Source organism: Lasioglossum baleicum, chromosome 12 (assembly GCF_051020765.1).
Source record: "Lasioglossum baleicum chromosome 12, iyLasBale1, whole genome shotgun sequence".
In the NCBI taxonomy this organism is placed as follows: Eukaryota; Metazoa; Arthropoda; class Insecta; order Hymenoptera; family Halictidae; genus Lasioglossum; species Lasioglossum baleicum.
The window spans coordinates 13,332,077-13,352,913 of NC_134940.1; the positions used below are offsets into that span (position 1 = coordinate 13,332,077).

The 20,837-nt window shown below is 43.1% G+C and overlaps 2 protein-coding genes across 5 annotated transcripts in view; both read right to left on the reverse strand.

The window, feature by feature from the left end:
- Window positions 1–2,304, reverse strand: part of Eag (potassium voltage-gated channel protein ether a go-go) — a 103,341-nt gene extending 101,037 nt beyond the window's left edge. For 3 of the 4 annotated variants that reach the window (XM_076434453.1, XM_076434454.1, XM_076434452.1), the window contains exon 1: window positions 1,320–2,304. In XM_076434453.1, coding sequence (XP_076290568.1) covers window positions 1,320–1,398 — 79 coding nt within the window. In that variant the 5' untranslated portion in view covers window positions 1,399–2,304. The remainder of the gene's footprint in view (window positions 1–1,319) is intronic. The other variant, XM_076434455.1, reaches the window with a different exon arrangement.
- Window positions 2,305–2,311: 7 nt separating this feature from the next.
- The window catches only part of LOC143214565 (uncharacterized), a 28,648-nt gene continuing 10,122 nt past the window's right edge, over window positions 2,312–20,837 (reverse strand). The window contains exon 4 of the mRNA XM_076435779.1: window positions 2,312–2,651. Within this exon, the coding sequence (XP_076291894.1) occupies window positions 2,312–2,651 (340 nt within the window). The remainder of the gene's footprint in view (window positions 2,652–20,837) is intronic.

Below are 20,837 nucleotides of genomic sequence, written 5' to 3' on the forward strand. Positions count from 1 at the left end.
TCGCGAGAAAAATGTCATTCAGAACAGTAAAAAGAACGATGCTCTCGGCGCACTGGTTCGATCCAATTTTACCTCAAAGCAATTTCGCAATTTGATTTAAATTTTCGACAATTTTGACATTTAATGTTTAATTTACTGATGGTAATAGTCGACACTAGTTATTCTGTTTAATAATTCACAGACGCAGTTATTATTTTTCTTGAAAATGATCTAAACATAGGTCGAAACGTCGAAAATTTAATTCAAATTGCAAAATTGCTTTGAGGTGAAATTGGATCGAACTAGCGCGCCGAGAGCATCATTACATCTTTTATCAACAATTATACGATCGATAAAAAGTAGGAACAGTAAAAAGAACGTTAGAGAAACTCAACAATACTGGTATATTATTTTCAATCTGTTAGACACATTAAATTTTTATTTTGCATAAAGATCCGCTGTCTAGTTACAACAATAATTCTCGAATGACACACTAATGGCCGCCAGTCAACGTATTAACGAATAGCGTCGATCGATTCCGTAGTCGAACGACAAAACGTGAAACAGTCGAAATATAAATTGCGTAGCGTAATGTAACTAAACGGCGCAGCCGCACCGGACTGCGGACGTGCATTCGAATGACCCCGCTGTCGGGGCCAGGTTCCAAGAGAGAACGGGAGCCAAGTAGAATTTTATTCCCTGCGGCAACGGCTGCTCCCGACCGTCGACCAAAAAGTGAAGTCTACCGAGTTATTCGGAAAAATTTCGAGAAACCACGAACACACTGCCGCAGTCCGATTCGAAAGGGTCGATTCCACGCCGAAAGAATCTGTCGCAGTGCATCGGTGTTTCGCGTGTGACTCGCTATAAACGGTGGGCCGATCGACCCACACCATGGTCCCCTGGCAAGTAGAATCTATCATGGTCAACGGCGAGTAATCTCGTTACTAGCTTTCGCGCGCGGACCAACTTTTATCTCTGCACACTTGCCGCGGTTACGTAAAGTTATTAGTTTGACCTATTTCCATGCAGAGAAAGCGAACTCGATACAGAAAAAGAGGGAGAGAGTGAGAGAGAGAGAGAGAGAGAGGGACAGGAAATAGCGGGGAAGGGGTACGCACTAAAATGCCGTGAATTCCCACAAAAGCATACTTGCCTGTAACGGCAACCCATCTCTATCTCCCTCCCGTTGTCTATCTCTCTCTCTCTCTCTCTCTCTCTCTTTCTCTCGATATCTATCTCTCGGTTGCCGAGGTAGCCCGGCGATTCCAGGCTCGCCTCGGCTTGGCTATCATCGATTCCATCGGAAAACGAAACCAATCAAAGCCGTGGGTACTCACGTTGACTGCTGCTCCGTCGTATGATGTTCTCCAAGAATGTGTTTTGCGGGGCGACCAGGCCCCTGCGCCCCCCTGGCATCCTTTCTCCCGTGATTTATCCCCGGATCCTGGTCGCTGCGGCTATCAGGACCTAGGCCAGCCTCTGTCGGCTACGCTGATCATCACGGTCATCGGTCTTCCTCGCCTCATCTCAAACGGGGCGGTTGCTCGCGCTCGTAGCACTATTATACATACGTGTATATATATATGTATATATCTCTCTCTCTCTCCCCAGATTTCCGTTATCCGGCTCGGCTAGCAACGGTGACGAACAGGCCGCGACACCACAACACTAACTGAATGTCATGACTCGCGGATAGTTCACCATCGTGACTATCACCACCGGTCATCCAATATGTAGTCCCAAGGGCCGAGATAGCGACACACGGTGAGTCCTGGCCGTCGAAATCGATCTAGACCGGTTGATCGATCCCCTGGATCCTCCCCTAGAACGTTTCACGGTTTCACCGTGAATAAAACCGTTCCTGGGTCCCGGGAGGGCGACACCGTTGATCGGAGTCGTCTTTTTTGTCACCTGGACCGGGCTCCGTTTGTCGTTCGACGTTCGACAAACTGCTCGCTGCACCTCGCGAGGACGATCTCCGGCGCTTCGGGTTCGGCAGCAGTCTTGGAGGGTTCTTCCGGTGTCCGGAAGCGCGACGTCGATCCCCTCGAACGGTCGTTATTATTATTATTGTTACTATTATTGGTATTAATATTAACGTTATTATTGTTAGACGGCGTGGCGGGGGTGGCGCGGGAGGAGGCGCGGCAGGAGAACGCCGACCAAGGGAACGAGGAGGACGGCGGTCCGGATTTATCGAGGCGGCGACCACGACGTCGATGGCCTCGCGATACTGTCCTCGGCTGGTGGACGCGCGATCGATGACCCATCTAACCGCAGTCCTTCCAGGTTATCGCGCGCGCTGTCACGGATACCCGACGGCAAGTAATTAGACGACTGCGCGGTACCTGCCACGTCGTTCTCCACATCCTCGGCGTCCTCCTCGGCGTCGGTGCAGCTGGTGCCCGCGGAGGAGAACATCCCTTTGCGAGGGGAACAAGGACGCGACGGCAACAGCCTCGTCGTCGGTCACATCCTTGATGGTGGTCGCGTACTCGATCACATCCTCGATCCTTGAACCAGGGTCCGGCCGCCGGATATTCCTGCTGCCGCTGCGAGCAACCTGGCTGGCTATGATCGAGAATGCTTGGCGGGTTTCGGGGATCCGAGAGCTCGATTCCTCTTCGTCGACCAGCTTCGTCTTGTTCCGGGAGGCGACCGTGTACCACCTGGAAACCAAAGGAGAACTCTTGTTAGACTTACGGTTGCTGCTTCGCCAGGTTTCCTCACTTTTCTACCGATTTGTCAATTTAGATCCTATCAGCCACATAACTAGACACGGGAGCCAGATAAAAATTTCTACCCCAATTCCCAGTCATTCTTGACCAACATGGTTTATACAGGGTATTTCACCTAACTCGACCACCTTGAGTATCTTTGTTGTTTTTAAAGATACGTCAAATGTCTGAAGGACAACGTTGAATGGTAAAATGGGGTATCGTAATACCAAAAATTTTTGTTTTTATGTAATTTTTTTAGAGATATGAAGGTCACCTTCATTTTTCATAGGTTAGTACCTTTTTATCACGAATATCCAGCTGCATCGATTGATGTATTAAAAAATACTTCATTCCATTTCAAAAAATGAAGGTGACCTTCATATCTCCAAAAAAAATACATAAAAACAACCATTTTTTTTTATATCCTATGAGCCCTATTTTAAGGTGGTCCATAGGGTTTATACAAAAACCGACTGTTTAAAAAACCGGTTTTGAAATTTTACAGATAGAAAACAAGACATATTTACAATTTAAAATAGAAGATTTTAATTTTTTTTATTGATAATAATTAAAAAAATACAAAAAAGGAAAAAGTAAGGTACATGTACATACATACATAAAATGATTAAATTAAAAAATGAATAAAATATTGCAAAGAACGAAATAGCAGAAATATTGCGAAATTAAATTAATAAAATAATACCCTTAAAAAATCACAGAAATTAACAAATGTTTTATATTTATGTAAATTATTATGTTACTTCTTTCTTTGTTTAATAAAGTATGACTTCAGAAAGCAAAGAACGTCGATGGATTTATTGCTTATTGTTAGTCGTGTCCTTAGTTTGGACACAAAATTTCCAGAAATAGAGAAAACTCGCTCACTTGCTACTGAACTTGGCTTAATTGTCTTTAAACCATTAAATAATACATCTAAATTTTTTGTTCTTCTATCTGTAGCCTCTAAGACCAAGAACTCCTTGTTTAATGTTTGAGGACTGGAGGAAGTCACTTCTTCAGGTTCTTGCAGTTCTCGTGCAGTCACACTCCACTAAGCCAACAATGTTGCCAGACCTTTCTCCGCTATACCACTAGCTGTGTACTTTTTGATTACATCAAAATCATTATAGCGGATTAATATAAGTGTTATGTATATATTTATGCGGATTGCAAAATCTTCTTTCAAAAACCGGTTTTTAAAAACCGACAAACCCTAGTGGTCAAGTTAGGTGAAATACCCTGTGTACCCGTGCGAACCTCGAGTAATCGTGAACACGTCCGTATCAGTGAAAAGTGGTGCGAATCCGAAATGACCCCTGCAAAGCAGTACAGGTCCCAGTGCTCGGGGGGTTAAGCTGAAACTAATACACTGATGATCTCAAATATTTTTAATTTATCCACTGCTTTATATACATATTGCGCGTCAGTGGCGCACCCAGGGGGGGAGCCAGGGGGCCAAGTCCCCCACCAAGAAAAAAATGTTCAGCTTCCAAAATTAAAATCGCGGAATAGCCCTGGGTACCGTTGATAGATATTTTGGCTTTAAAAAAAGGTCATCACGCAAAACCTAGGGCTGGGTTCAACTCGGCCCCCCCCCAAGATTACATCCTGGGTGCGCCACTGTTGCGCGTACCCAATTTGTCGTAAATGCATAAAATCCGTAAACTAATTATAATGGAACAGATGAGCGCCTAGTTTCCATAGCCCAGAGTAGACAACCCGCATCACCAACAGGAGATGACGGTGCGTGCGAGTTGCGTACTCGAGGCGCTCGGCTACAATTATACCCTGTGTGCTTCGAAAGAAGGGATCCAAAGCACGTTTCAAGGGACTATCTCTAGCTAATCTGGGAACGGATGCGAGGACGCGTGCGGATATATTCCAGCACGGTCGTATTCAGCCCGGGTCGCAAGCATTACACGCTTTTCCAGTCTACGGTTCCCTGCAGGTATCAATACACTGTATTCAGAAGTTTGAGCTAATTCCCTTGGTGAATGGAGCGCCGGCGGTGCCTATCTCGGCGACAGAGCACCGGTACATCTTGCCAACGGCCGGGCATGAAATTGTGTTTTCACGCTGCGGGCAGTAAGTCGTGCCAAGTCGAGACAGAGAGCCGTTCAATGGCGCTGCGCTCTCTAGCACCCCGACGAGCATCAACAACACGGTGCGATATTTAAATCGGAAAGTTTAAACAGCACCTGGGGCCCCTTCCACGATGTTCTGTATCAACGATACGTACGTCAATATCGACAAATCGAGTTAGTCCTGTCAAGATCGCGCTAGTTAAGGCGGTAGACTCGTTTCCAGGATTTTGCAAGGGTGCCGGATTCGCGTTCTCATTTCTCGATAATACAAAAAAATAAATTTTTTGAAAATACCACGTTTTTAAAACGGACTGAAAAGTATAAAATACTTTTTCCTAGCCCCATACAGACTCCTGACCCGGTACAGATAGTCCTGAAAATTTCTGTGAAAATACTTGTAAGATTTAAAACGAAAAAGGTGGGGAGCAAAATAATACATAGTAAGGAGTGTAGAGAGTAGCTGCCGTTGAGAAAACTCGCACGACAGTTCATATCATTTGCAGTGCAATAAAATTGTTAGTGATTTGGGTGAACTATGTGGTAAATGAGTGGGTGGAAATGCATATTTGTTTAATAGTAATTTAATATAGTTAATGATTACATATATGCTAATACAAAAATTAAAGAATTCACTCTCAACACGCGGCGTCCATAGATCGACTCAAACATAACCTCTAAGAACAAGCACTCCCTCTATATACTTGTGGCCTCTCACTCAGTCACGCGCGCTCACGCTTCCATCTATACTCTACATTCACAACTCTCACAAACAATACAAACAATCATCACTCACAAACTATTCACGCATCAATTATCTATTGCATGCGGCCCACGTTTCTCGTTTTAAATATTTTAAATACTTAAGTTATTTAAATATTTGGCTACTGAGAAATCCCATTTTCGTATTATCGAGAAATGAGAACGCGAATCCAGCATCCTTGCAATCCTGGAAAAAGGCGTCTACTCCCTTAACACTTCGATTCAATGTTTCGATGATTTAATAGCGGGTCTAAGCGTGATACCGGACACTGTGATCCCCAACGAAAAAGAGAGACGTCGTTTCTATTGTTCGGACGAGCACGATTATGACGTTCAAAGGAGCCCACGCTGCCAGTCAAACGCCGTCACAATTTTTCATCGGCAAACAGCCGACCAGTAGAGGTTAGGCGTGCCGATATAAATGAAACTCTTTTGTGGCGTGTCGTTGGCGAACGATCGGAAACGAATGTTTGTTTGAAATCGGTGACGTCATTTAACGAATCGATAACACTTACAAGTTGCGGGCCATCGTTGTATGTTCAGCTGAGAGAGATAGAGGTAACGTCCGTTCGTCGGGTATCGCGGCGAGATTGGTCGCGTTTTTCGAGCGGAAGCTCACGGATCGATCCGATTCCAAGAATACCGGCGACGAGACCGCCTCTATTCCCCGGCTAAAATTAAACCGGTCCGATTGTTGAAGATCGACGCGACAGCCGGCGCGAGTTTATCGGGTTGCCGCCGAACGACAATTAACGATCGTATCCCACTTTCCACCGTCTTTATGTCGCCCGTTTACCCCGCGAAAAACAACGCACTCCATCCAGCTCGTTTGATTCCAAAAAGGGCGCCACTTTCAAATAAGATGATTGAATTGGTGTCTAGTAAAAGAGTTACAGTTTGTAAAACAAGATTACGTAAAAACAATTTGTTGCTCAGTTTAGCAATGAAGGCTGCGTTCTACAGGGTGTCCCAGACCAAGTGTAAGTCCCGGAAATGGGAGGTTCTTTGGGTCATTTGAGGCGACATTTTCCTTTGCAAAAATGGCGTCCGCGGCTTTGTTTAGCAGTTATTAACGAAAAACATGGACCAATCAGAACGCGCCCTGGGGGTGGTGTTACCATTGGCCGAGCCGGAATACGTCGGAGGTAGCTGAACTCTGATTGGTCCGTGTTTTTCGTTAATAACTCCTTAACGAAACCGAGGAGAAGATTTTCGTAAAGGAAAAAGTGATTTCAAATAACCGTAGGAACCAGGCCCTTGAAGGAAATACAACATTTTTGGGAGACCCTGTATAGCCTTTGGAGAAAACATGGATATACAATAAGTATAAACTAAATAAATAGTAGTGTAAGGGTTTAATTTTCTGATTTAGAAATGATTGTTTAACCCGACCCGTTGTACCAGTAGCTTATCAACCGTCGGAGAGGGTGGTTAATTCGATTAGAGAGGATCGAATTCTCGATTCGCGAGCATCGAATATAGAAACGATTCATTTCGAATGAATAACAACGACAATGGCTACGTCGGATCGAGTCGAACGCTGGATTACCTTCGAGAGTAACCCGTAGCTCGAAACATTAATATTCGATGGTTCCGTGGGAGCCGGTGGATGGTTCGGAGCAACTTGATGCATTCGAGAGGAAGATTCTAGGTTGGACGAGGTTTCGGGATTCGACTTGGCCGAGTCGAGGCAGGAGATTGCCATTCCTCTTCGCGTCAGTCTCTTGAAGCAGCTCGTTTCGCCGATACATACTACCTTTTGTTTTGTCAGGCATTGTGCTGGCCCGAGATTACTGCCGATAGCGGCGCGGCATGGCGGTGGCGCCGTTCTTCCATACCGTTTCGAAAATTGCTCTCGGTAATAACTTTTGCGCGTCACTGCGTCTCGCCGCCCCTGATTCGCGCTCCTCGAGATTTCCACCGTCGAATCTCGGCGGACAACCCAAATGAAAACTCGACCGAAGATACCCTAAACAGCGCCCACGCGAGGTTGAGCGAACTCTTCGTAAATCGACTCGAACTACAGGTTGACCCAAAAATGTACCTCCTGAGGTTATTCAAAGTGACGTTTCCCTTTGTGACAATGCTCCCCGCCACACTATTCATTCGATAACTTGAACAAAAATTAAGTTGGACAAGAATTAAGTTCGACAAAAATTAAGTTGGACAAAAATTAACTTCGACAAAAATTAAGTTGGACAAAAATTAACTTCGACAAGAATTAAGTTGGACAAGAATTAAGTTGCACAAAAATTAAGTTGGACAAGAATTAAGTTGGACAAAAATTAACTTGGATAAACATTAAGTTGGACAAACATTAAGTTGGACAAAAATTAACTTGGAGAAAAATTAACTTCGACAAGAATTAAGTTGGACAAGAATTAAGTTGGACAAGAATTAAGTTGGACAAGAATTAAGTTGGACAAACATTAACTTGGACAAACATTAACTTGGACAAACATTAACTTGGACAAACATTAAGTTGGACAAACATTAAGTTGGACAAAAATTAACTTGGCCAGATATTAACTTGGCCAAAAATTAACTTGGACAAAAATAATCATGCCGTGACCCTCGAGCGGTCATATTAAAGGTGTGACTGTAGTCTTCAAATCTGCATTGGTCTCATTCGTGAAAAGAAATTTTCAACATCAGTCCGAACGTTCGAATTTGCAAAATTTGCAAAAAAGTAGAAATACGAACAATGGTATTCGAAAGTGGGAGGTTCCAGCTTGACAACGAGGCGAGAACGAATATTCTACGACGTTTTCTTCCAAAGTTACAGCACTTCGATTTTAGAAAAATTTTGAACGAACTTATTTAAAATTCCTTTAAAACTCCTTATTTAAAATTCTTTAGTTTCCTCGGATCCTAACAATCAGCTCCACTGTGTAAATTATAATACGTGATTAGTAGACTGCGGATCTTTATGCATTTATGGCTTCTGAAATTTTGTGAAAAGGTGGAATATAAAATTCGACAGAATTTAGAACAACTTTTATTTCGTTAAGATCTGCAGAAGGCTACTACCACTGGAAATAAGATTGTATTTTACTCGACTTTCTTCAAATTCGTCTACAAAAATTGAAAATTGCATAAATATCCGCAGTCTAGTGATTAGCAATGGTTCACTCGAAACACCCGAAAATGGAGTCGCCTCCTTATGGCAGTGCGCCGCATTGGCTCTCGAATTTGTGTAGACTAACAATAAATTTTCCCGCTTTCTCGCACAGCTAATCTCTCGGCCCCCATTCCTGCCCGCGGCCGAGTTCTCTGCATCGAGATCGTCGAGTCACTTGAAATCCCACCGCACAAACGGTGTCAATTATAGGCGCGAATTACAAGGTTCCCTGGCAGGGAAGCATGCTCCCCTCTCTTCGCAGGAAACTCTGTGCATCAACGGGTCCGCGTTCTTCCGGGGTGAATCGAGGCCCTCGCGAGCGTTTTCACGGTCCGCTGGTTGCTTCGAGCCGTGAAACGCTTCGGAACGGATGGGATAAGAGGGATTCGCGGATCCATTAACAATGGTAGACGGCAAAGGGATGAATACAGTTGCCTGGAACGGCACCGACGACGTGGCGCGACGTAGAGCGGCGCGGAGCGTCGAGAGGCCGGCCCGCCGAGGATCGATTCGAATTAACCCTCGACTCCTGAACCGGCTTCGCCAAGATTCCACCGACATTCTTTCTAAGACGACTGTCCAACTGTGGTCAGTACTAGTAACTAGACTGCGCATTTTATGCATTTATAAATTAATTATAACAGTACAAACATTAGAACCATTTAAGAGCAGCGTTATTCCCAGCTTATTAACCCCTTGCCCTACAATATCGAGTCAGACTCGTGACGAACATTCGGAACGGGGTCTCGTAAAATATATTTAAAACAACTTTTTAAAAACCACGCTTATATTAAAATGCGCTAAAAAGAAGAAAATAATTTTTTTAGGTATTAGTGGGCGCTCCACGCTTTTATTTATAGCCACTAATGCCTAAAACAATTACAATATTTTCTCCTTTTTAGTGCATTTTAATACAAGCGTGGCTTTTAAAAAGTTTTTTTTTAATATATTTTCTTTTATTTTCTCCTATTTAGTCTTTTTTAAATGAAACGCAAGATATAGTAATACCGGTATGAAATAGTAAGATATAGACACGCAAGGTATGGGAATACGCGAGATGGAATATGGGGATGACTCCAAGAGAAGTCTCTTGATGGAGTCCAAAATTGTCCGACATGGAACTGAATGAACGGAACACCACACTGACATGAGCTACTTCGGTGCGAAGTGGGTCAATGGAGTAGGGAGCGCTGACGCGCGGAGTGGGGATTGCTGAACGCGATCACGTACTACCGAGCGTCGCGCGGCGAGGTGTGACGGTTAATATAGACAAATTTTTTTCTCCTGGACGAACAGTTTTTTAAAAAATTTTTTTTTTAAATTGCATTGTCATCCAGTTCTGAGCTATGTGTAAAGTTTCAAATCTCTAGCTCATCGGGAAGTGGTTTAAAATTCGATTACAAGATTTGACGCATGCAACAACAACAACAACAACGACAACTCGGCAAGTTAATATAAGCGCGATAATATTATGTATTTGTCATTAACCCCTTGCTCTATGATTTATTTTACGGTTTCAGTGATTAAAACTTTTTTTGTAATTCGCAATTTCCTAAAAAAGGAGAAGATTTATATCTTCTGTATGCCTACATGTTCTCCAATAACTATGCATTGACAAATCCAAAATAGAATTTCATCTCGGTTTAAGGGAAATTAATAACATACATATTTATTAGACTCTGTTCTGAATCTTCATCACGAGCCTGACACGATATTGTAGGGCAAGGGGTTAATATACTGCGGATTTGATGCATTTATAACAAAAATGGGCACGTACAATTTAAAGCAGTTAAAGCATGAGAGAATTCAAGAATGTATAATTTTCGTCTTATTCTAATTATCAAAGCAAAAATGAATTTAACCTGTGTTTCTTCCTAATCAGATAATTATTATTTTGTGTAATAGTTCGAAGTCTACTAACATTTTCATTAACTCTAATTAGGACCTTGCAGTCCTAGTCAAAGAGACGTAATTGTTCCGCGACATTGACTGGGATTAGGCACATCGATTGGAATTAACTCTCGACTGCTGAACCAGGCTTGTTAAGACTCCACAAACATTCTTTCGAAGACAACAGTCCGACTGTAGGCAGTGCTAATAACATTGCCATTAGCTGGGAGGTTGTATTCTGAAAGGCATTAGGATTAGGCAGATCGATTCATGAATCGTAATCCTGGCTTGTAGACACGGATGGAGAATTGCGAGTTGAATTACGGTAATCGTTTCTTTCAACAATCTGGGTACATCCATTTCAAATAGAATATTCTTGGTGCTAGCTGGGATATTGTCGTCTGAAAATGTTGCTGTTGCACGATATTGGCTGGGATTAGGCAGATCGTAATCGTTTCTTTCAACAATCTGGGTACTTCCATTTCAAATAGAACGTTCTTGATGCTAGCTTGGTCGTTGTAGTCTGAAAATGTTGCTGTTGCACGATATTTGCTGGGATTAGGCAGATCAATCCCTGAATCGTAATCCTGGCTTGTAGACCCGGATGGAGAATTGCAAGTTAAATTACGGTAATCGTTTCTTTCAACAAACTGGGTACATACATACATCCTTTTCAAATAGAATATTCTTGGTGCTAGCTGGGATATTGTCGTCTGAAAATGTTGCTGTTGCACGATATTGGCTGGGATTAGGCAGATCGTAATCGTTTCTTTCAACAATCTGGGTACTTCCATTTCAAATAGAACGTTCTTGATGCTAGCTTGGTCGTTGTAGTCTGAAAATGTTGCTGTTGCACGATATTTGCTGGGATTAGGCAGATCAATCCCTGAATCGTAATCCTGGCTTGTAGACCCGGATGGAGAATTGCAAGTTAAATTACGGTAATCGTTTCTATCAACAAACTGGGTACATACATACATCCTTTTCAAATAGAACATTCTTGATGCTACCTGGGACGTTGTAGACTGAAAATGTTGCTGTTGCGCGATATTGGCTGGTATTAGGCAGATCGATCCCTGAATCGTAATCTTAGGGTAATTGTTTCTCTCAAGAATCTGATTATATTAATTTTCTCAGAAAAATGCATTTAACACTAAACCTACCGAGCTTTAAAAGTAGTTTGCCTTATAAAAACAACAAGATTAAATTTATTTGAACTCTGTGCGGTTCATATCATAATATCTATGCTACTAAATATATTTATTTAATAATTTACCACGAAAGCATCTTTATAATTTCAATAAGCGTGAAATAAAAATCTGTAACCGGTTATTTGATCGGTGATGGTAGGTTTAGTGTTAACAAAATATTCTTATCGAGGACTCCGCTCGCAATTTCCCCGTTTTCGTACCCGACCTGCGCTCGCCATTAGAATTCTTCTAAGTCGGGTCCGCGATTTCAGTTGTTCCTCGTGGTCGCGTGCCAATTGCGGGACCCGTCTCGAACACGACGAAAGAGCGGCGCTGCTCTCGCGAAATACTTCTCCGAATCCGAATATATTGGCCCTCCACGGTCTTATTGTTTCCTTGATGGTTCGCTAATCGACAAAGGAGCCTCGGAGAACGGCACGGCCGAACAGTCGAATCCTTGATCTAAAAATTTCTAAACGCGCGAGCACAACAAGTTTAGCCTCGTTCGAGGCTCGATCATTCTCGAGAAAGAACCGCGGCAGCTCGACCTTCGAGCGACGGAGTCCTACGAGATTCCACGCGATCGAAATTGGACGCCCTTGCCGAGGACTTCCGGTCCTCGTGAACCGTCCCAATTTCGTACCCGCTTTCATTTGACTTGCAGATCGGCAGCCGGTCTCTCGCTCCGAGACCCATCTTATCTGCGCGCTTTAGCCCTTCACTGGCCGGCCGATTTTCAACCTATCTTAATCTGCTTGCCTCGACTGTTACGTTTCGCTCGCGACAATCTTATTTGAATAGAACGAGCAACTTCAGTTATACGGTCGCCGTTGTTACCGGCAGTACTTGATTGTTATTAGTAGATCGCGGATTTTTATGCGAACTAAAACTGTTTGCATCGCGCGAAATGGATATTTCATTCTTCTTTGAATCATTCTGTTCAAGAAATCCGCGAGAGGCAAGGCGATAATACATAATTTTATCAAATGAATATACTGGGTGGGCCGTTATGCATTTTCTTCTATCTTCAATCCATTCCATTCGAGAAGAGAAAAATTAAAGACATCATTTTGTGTTGTTAAAAATTCTTGAATTTACCAACACCAAGTAGAAAATTAATTGCAACATCTTAACTTATTGTTCGACAGAAAAAAATGATTTTATTTCAATCACAATTTTCTGTTCCATTCGAGATAGAAGAAAGATAGAAAGAAACCTGTTCAGAACGCCCAATCTTCGATAACTCGCAAATGTGCAGGTTGAGCCAAAAGATTTGGGATAGAGAAGATTCCAGGTATCTCAATTTTAGTCAAATGTGGACTCGCTAATTTTCGCGCCAAGGTTTCCTGTATCGCACCCTAACCCTTCCTCCGGGGGGGGGGGGAGAAATTTCACGGCTCGCGTGGTTATTCGATTTCCATCAGACCAACGCGAAAATGAGACAAAGGGAACGCGGAAACGAGCGCGTAATCGGAACAAATCATCGCCGTCTCCCTATAGAAATCCTATAACGTCGCGACGTCTGCGGCCGTATCGGAAGAAGAGCTCGGAACGGCGAGGAATTCCGTCTATCCGGCAGAATATCATCGATTTTCCAGATGTAGAACACTTCTACGAAACTCCAGGGGACACTCGAGACCTTTGAGCAGCCTTCAAGGACGCTCGGACCACTCCCACGACTATGAGAAGACTTTCGGAGATTCTCGAACGTCATGAACGCCTTCGAAGATTCCCGGAGGACCTCCAAGGTCACCGCGAGGAACCCGGTACAATTCCTGACTGACCGACGGAGGAACTTTCTAAATGAACTTTCGATTGTCTTTAGAACACCTTCAGACGATGTCCAAGGCTCTCGATGGGCTTTAGAGATTCCTGAAGAAGTCTCGAGAATCTTGGAAGTCTTCCAGGAATCCGCGAAGGATATACGAAGTATTATCAAGTCGCTGGAAGACATTTAAAAGGGTCTCAAGGTCCCTGTAGAACCTGCAATTATTCTAACCGAGATGTCAGGCCCGGATATTTCTAACGTGTCCACAAGAAGTACCTTGAAAAGTTTTCAAAAATCGATAAGCCAAGCAGTGAATAATTATCAATAGACTGCAGATTTTATGCATTTATGACGAAAATGAAACGGTAAATTTTAGAACAGTAAAGAGATTAAATGAATTAGAGAACATCGACATACCATTTCTAGCTTATTAGAATGATTCCAGAAGGAAAACAATCTTTATTCAGCACCAGTTTCTTGCAATCGATGCAGAGAATTTATAGTTTGCATAAAAATCCGCAGTCTAAATTACCAATTACGTAGTTGTAAGAGTGGTTCGCTGTCTGAGGGTTAATTTGTGATCAAGCCTTGCAGGAGACAATTAGGACAATTGGGATAACTCGAGGTCCTCGAGTACGTTGAGACTTTCTATAGCTTTCGGTTGTCTACCAAAGGCTCTGGAGGACTCGTTGGAATCTCCACAGGACTAAACATTTTCGAAAGACCTTCGAGTGATCTGTGAATAGCGGATTGCCGATTCTTTCATCGAATCGAAGCGTTCTCCAAAGAAGAGAAGATGTCGAGAGCGATCGCGAGGGTTCCGATGGGATCGGAAAACGCCGAGGAAAAGGGAGCAAAGACCGTGTTGGGAAAGAGGTCACCCGGATTTCGAGCGGATCCGAATCCTCGCCAGAAAGCAAGCCGTATCTCAAGGTAGCCCATCATTTTTCGTGGGAGGAGTTTTTGGCACGACTGTCGGGATTCGCTTACCCTTTTTCTCGTTCGGCGTTGATCGATCGGCTGCAGGACCCACGCTTTTACCTAGCACGGACACCGGTCGCCTTGCCGAACATCGAACAAACACGTAATCGAGCCTCTCTAGTGGCTTTCAACACCGGCGCGGGTCTTCCCCTTCCCCAGGCTGCCCGTATCCAGTATATACACAGAACCAACGGAATAACTCGAACGATAAATAGACCTTCGAGACTCTCGATCGGGAAACGCGCTCGGCTCCAGAGATTCCTCGGCTTTGAATCTCGATAACGAATTTGGTCTCTCCGTGAAACGTCGGTTGCCCGAATGTTATCGAGAGAACTCGGTGTTCGGATAATGGAACGATCATGCTGGATTAATTGTCCAGCGAATTGCACGATCAATCGTGGTGTCTACGGATCGTCTGCCAATCAACATGGCGGCGGCAAGATATCCTCAGTAGTGTTCCTTCTCGAGAAATTTCATAATTGGTTATTTCTCAGAAATTACAGTATTTCTCGTGAAATTTAAATATAGCAAAATTCTTACGAATCTCATTCATTTTATAACATATTTTCGGAAATGAACGAATACGTATGGCCTACCATCAGTCAAAATATGCTACATTTTAATGTAAGTATTTAAATATCTCTGTTACTTGTGATTATACGAAAAAATGTCAGAGGAGAAATTTTCACTGTTCAATAAGGTAAATATAATGGCAAAATAAAAAAATTTTTTGGAAATCATATTTCGAAATATCAAGTTCATCGTTAGTTTTATTTAAAGGAGGTCATATAATTATTCTATATTCCTATTCAGAAAAAAATACAAATCCAACGATGTGCCACGTTCCATAGTTAAGGTGAATATCACAATTATCAAAATTTTTTTCAATTTAAGTGCGCCACGTCATCCTTTTATCCGATCGATCTCAAACTTTGCACAAATTTTCTTCTCACCTAAAGGAACAATACTGGATAGTTGCGTGCATTGTATCTTGATAAAAATTTCTCTCCAAGTATATAGCTTAGGTCCACCCTAATGTACATAGTGGACAGGAATAAACATTGAGTTAACGTCTTTTGCGCTTTCGATAAATATTATCAACGATATTTCAAATATCACAAGTTTTCCAATATGTTTTTATTTTATTAAAAATTCTAGAGAATTCTCGAGAAACATAGTCTTATTTCTCATTTCCCGAGAAACGAAAAATGTTGAGAAATCAGGAACACTATTCCTCAGGATTTGCCGAGGCGAACTCTCTTTCGAAAACTCTCATAGCATTACATTCTAGGATAGAACAAGTATATTCTGCTACTTCTCAGCGTCGTCCTCGGTTCCGTGTTTTCTTACGTACGCGTTCGAACAAAATTATCGTTTGCAAGCTAATGATACGAGCAAGGAGTCGCGACAATGGCGGTGGCGTCGGGCACAGGTGTACAGAATGATAAAGAATCGCTGGGCTCGAGTATAGGCAAAAGCCACAGCGGGTACGGAGATTGGCTAGCGATATTCACGAGCGAGCGCGCTCATTGTGCTCGAACGGGACACTAATGTCGTCGAACAGACGGTATCCGACAGGGACGTCCTGCGAACCTCCCCCTCGAGGCGTCTACTTTCATAGCTAACGAGCCGTAATGTTCCAAAGGTATCTCTCTCTCTACTGCTTCTCGGATAGCTGTTCCATGCGGTTTCCCCCGGCGGGAACGAAAAACAGAACGTCGAAAGTGTTACAGGGACGCGAGGAAACCGTGCTCCGCAACCCTCGAACGTCCATCCGTCCCCGAAGAAATCGCTCCCGAGGCGGGAACAAGGACAATGGCTCACGCGCGACACCGAACAACGGAAGTGCCGGTGCAGCGTTTCCTTCCGACCACCAGACGATCGAATAAATATCCTCGGAAAACCTCGGAAATCACTGTCGAAACGCGGCGACACAACTACCCCCGGTAGTCGGACCACTTTTCACTGGAAAATAACGCTTTTCTTCTCTGGTCCGCGCGATTTCTCGCGACCAAATACTGAAAATTGAATATGGATTGTTCTCCGACAAACCGGCGACCGATATTAACCCCGCAGTGCTTGCACGCGATAAGTGCACGTGCTGCAAGTTTCTCTTAACGACTTAATTGGCGAGAAAAATACTTTTATTAACGCATTATCAACCGGCGGTTATTTCACAGTTTTTTGAAGTTCGTAAGACTTTTTAATAGATCGTTTTCAACTTCAGCAGTTTGTTAGGTACATTTTTTTTCTCCTAGACGCACATTTTTTTTAAAAATTTGTTTTTTAATTTTGCATTGTCATCCAATTCTGAGCTATGTTTAAAGTTTCAAGTCTCCAGCTCATCGGGAAGTGATTTAAAATTCGATCATAAGATTTGACACATACAACAACGACATCGACAACATCGAGAACTCGGCAAGCTAATATAAGCGTGGTAAAAATCATCGAGAATGCTACCATAAATTTCGACTTCTTAGCCTCCAAGGAAGGTTTGATTTCTTCGTGAAGAAGCAAGTATGTATAGTCGTTGAATTCGCCTTGACATATTAAACAATTTAACGATTAACAATCTCGGCTAGCTATCGATCGTCTCTAAAACCTAGTTTTCGACTTGAACTTCGCGATATAGTTCTTCGAAGTTACGTTTTTGTCCCCCTCTCCGCGCCCGCGAATCAATCGGTTCGCGGTAGCTTCGTTGACCTAGCCTAACCGTCAGGTACGCGAACAAGGTAGCGAAGTTGAAGGCCGAAATGGTAACCTCGGTCCACTGTTGACAATGGCAGCGAAGCGTTTGCCAGCGTCTGGTTTCGAAAGGCGCAGCGTAACCGGTGTGTTTCTATCGATCGATCGACCTTCCTCGTTCGACGAAGGTGGGCCACCTTTTCGGCTTCACCTTGCACCTACGCCGAGGAGGAAGGCAAAGGGCAGGAGAGATTGATGGCTCGATAAACGCGGTGGGAGAGTCGCCGCACACCGACAAGTCGCGCCGAAATTCTGGCCAAAAGTGAACCAAATTTCTCCCCATTGTTTCAACCCTCAAAATCAATTTTTTTCAAGATTTATTTTTTCTCATCAATCTTTAATCATTAATTTGTGCTTTTACCGACGCTCCAATGATCATATATTAAAATATCGACTTCGGTACGTATTCCAGAAGTTTTTTAGACTTTTTGAAAGCCTAGAATTATAAAAGACTTAGTCAAGATAATCGACCCAGTAAGCACACAGAGGATTAAGATCACGAACTTAATGAAGACGAAGAATATAATTAACTTCAATAGTGTACTTCAAGTACTACATGAAAAGCAAAATATATTTTACATCCTTATTCGTAAAAATATTAAGAATATTTTTATAATATTAATAAATGTAATTATTAGGTTGGGTTAGCCACCACATTTTCTCCAACAAAGTCATTTGTATACGTATTTTTTAAGCACGAGTATTTTATATGAAATTAATCGCAAAATTCAGAGCTTCCCAATGATATACAGTTCAAGAGGTTATAATGATATCATAAAAGAGCCTAAATTATTTGTCTACAAATGTAGGTGCACACGTCCTCGAATGCACACATGCTACACGCGCCTAAAAAAATACCTGACAGTTTGCAGTCATTTTCATTCAACAGAAATAAAGAGAGAAAGCAGAGCGGTGAATTCTGGAAGCCGTTCTTATCATGGATTGAAAAATAAATTCTGCCGAGAATTTCATCGGAACTTGCGGAGGAATTCGCGAACCCCCGTCGGTCAATGGAGTCCCGGAGCACGGTATGACGTCATTCGCGCGTCCCTGTTTCGCGATCCAGCAGCGTTCTACGATCCATGTCACGGGAACACCGCTCGCTAGGGATGGGATCAAGTTCACATGTACTCGCGAATCCTAGTCAATATCAACGGGCCAACTTCCATTCGGTAAGTTTCGAACGCCTAAGTGGATTGCAAATTTTATGGGTCTATAGAATATACTCCGCTATCGGGCGCGGGGGTGTTAAAAGTTTTCATTAGGCCAGCACGAGTACACTCCTGCCGGCGGATCTAATCAATTCATTGGCTCAGTCCATTTTGAAAAATTGGTTCATCATGGCTGAAACCCGATCAACCTTTAAAAATATTTTCGTGGTTTCATGGTTGTTCTGTTAATGATCTTTTCAATCAAGTAAACACAACAAGAACTCGGCAAGCTAATATAAGCGTGGTAAAAAGCATTGCCCTCATTTTTTAAGAGAACAATTGAGTTTTGATCGGTGGTTCCTGTCGCACTTTTGTTAAAATTTAAAATGTTTCAGTTTCCACCAAACCAGAGGCGAACAACTGCACAGAGAAACAGAAAATGAGGAACGTACGAGGATTAACGATTCGCAGTGATGTATCAAAGTTCGCCGTCTTACCGAGAGGAGTTTGCAGACTAGCGAGAGAAGTCGTTGAAGTCGTATGATCGTGATTCATCGGTGAAGTTGAAGATCCGAAGATAAAGTTCCCGGGCGTCTGACTAATAGCAGATGAAATATGCGCCGGCGTTAATGGTTTAAGAGCGTGTTCGATTGCTCCCGTTGACCGTAAAGCGTCGAAGACGATCCGGGGCCGCAGCCATAAGTTCCGAGAGATCGCTAGACGCCGGATCGTCTCGAGCATCTCCGAGCCAGGCCAAAGAACGAACCAACGAACGAACGAACTGCGATACCCCGCGGTATACATATCCGACGAGAATCGAACCGGCGATGACCGACCTCTTGACCTCCATTCCCCGTTCCACGGCCTGTCGATAATTTATTCGATTCGGTTGTTAACAGGCCGGAATGGTTCCGAACGAACGATCCCCGACAATTCATCGTTGTTCCTTGTTGACTGCACGGCAACCCGACGCACGCCGATGCATACCGAGCTCATGAGTCTGATTAATTGGATGATCCCGCCTCCTTAACCCCGTGAATCGTCTAGTGCGTCGATTAACTCGACGAACCGCGCGTGAAATTGCAATTGTCACTCTGAAATCGATTTAAGGAGAAAACACAATAACGGAAGATATACCCTCGCGGACGCCATAGTGGCGCGGTGCGCGGACTCTTATGGGGATCGGCAGAAAATTAGTAACTCTGTAACTGATCCGTTTCCAACCTGATACAGTATTTTATCGATAAATGTCCCAAATGTCTGGCCGATAAGTGGCCCAGAACTATCCCCACTCCTACGGTGTGCACCCCCTTCAGGGGCCAAGAAGCTCGAGAGGCCTCGGTCGCCGAGAAGTATGACATCATACGGCTCAGATGTATCGGTGACACCACACCAATCCAATGATAAAACTTCTTTATTTTTCATTATTTTTTTATGGAATTTTCACGAACATATTCGCGGTATTTTTCTAATGAAAATGATACCAAATATGATATAATTCAGAGTATACTGACTTGTTTAATGAACGATGCAAATTTCGAACGTAAGGGGGAACAGTATATGGGAAGTTCCTTTGAACTGCATCTTCTCTTTCTTTCCCAATACACTGTCCTTCTTTGCGTCGAAAACTTTCACCGTTCATTACACAAGTCAATATAATTGGAATCAGTGGCGCACCCAGGGGGGGAGCCAGGGGGCCAAGTCCCCCACCAAGAAAAAAATGTTCAGCTTCCAAAATTAAAATCGCGGAATAGCCCTGGGTACCGATGATAGATATTTTGGCTTAAAAAAAAGGTCATCACGCAAAACCTAGGACTGGGTTCAACTCGGCCCCCCCCAAGATTACATCCTGGGTGCGCCACTGATTGGAATTATACCATATTTGGTATCATTTTCATGATAAAAATGACACGAATATGTTGGTCAAAGTCCCATCAATAAATAATGAACAATATAGAAGTTTTGTTTATACTTCTCGGCGATCGAGGCCTCTCGAGCTCCGCTGTCCTTTTCTACGTTCGGCAAAAGTCAAAGAATAGTATCCCTGGCGGATAATTGTCCCTGGGCAGACCCGTGTTGGGGACAATTATCGATAAAATACTGTATACCTAATGCTTTTTTAAAGAGGACACCAAGGTATATCGATTAATGGGAAAAAATACAATGTTGCTAAAACAAATTTAAGTGATTTGTTTATTGTTATCAGATGAAAACCTTTTTGCTAATTCTTTCTTATAACAATTTATTGTCGTGCAGTTACTGATCAACTTTTGTTCAAACAATTTCTTTATCAGATATCCCAACATCATAGATAGAATAACCTTCGCCACACCTTCTTCGACGGATGGGGTGGCTCTACACGAGAAAACGAATCGACAATTGACGGGGTAAATTTGATTTTTAATTTGAAGCTTTGTTTCGTATGATAGAGCATGATAGTTCACGA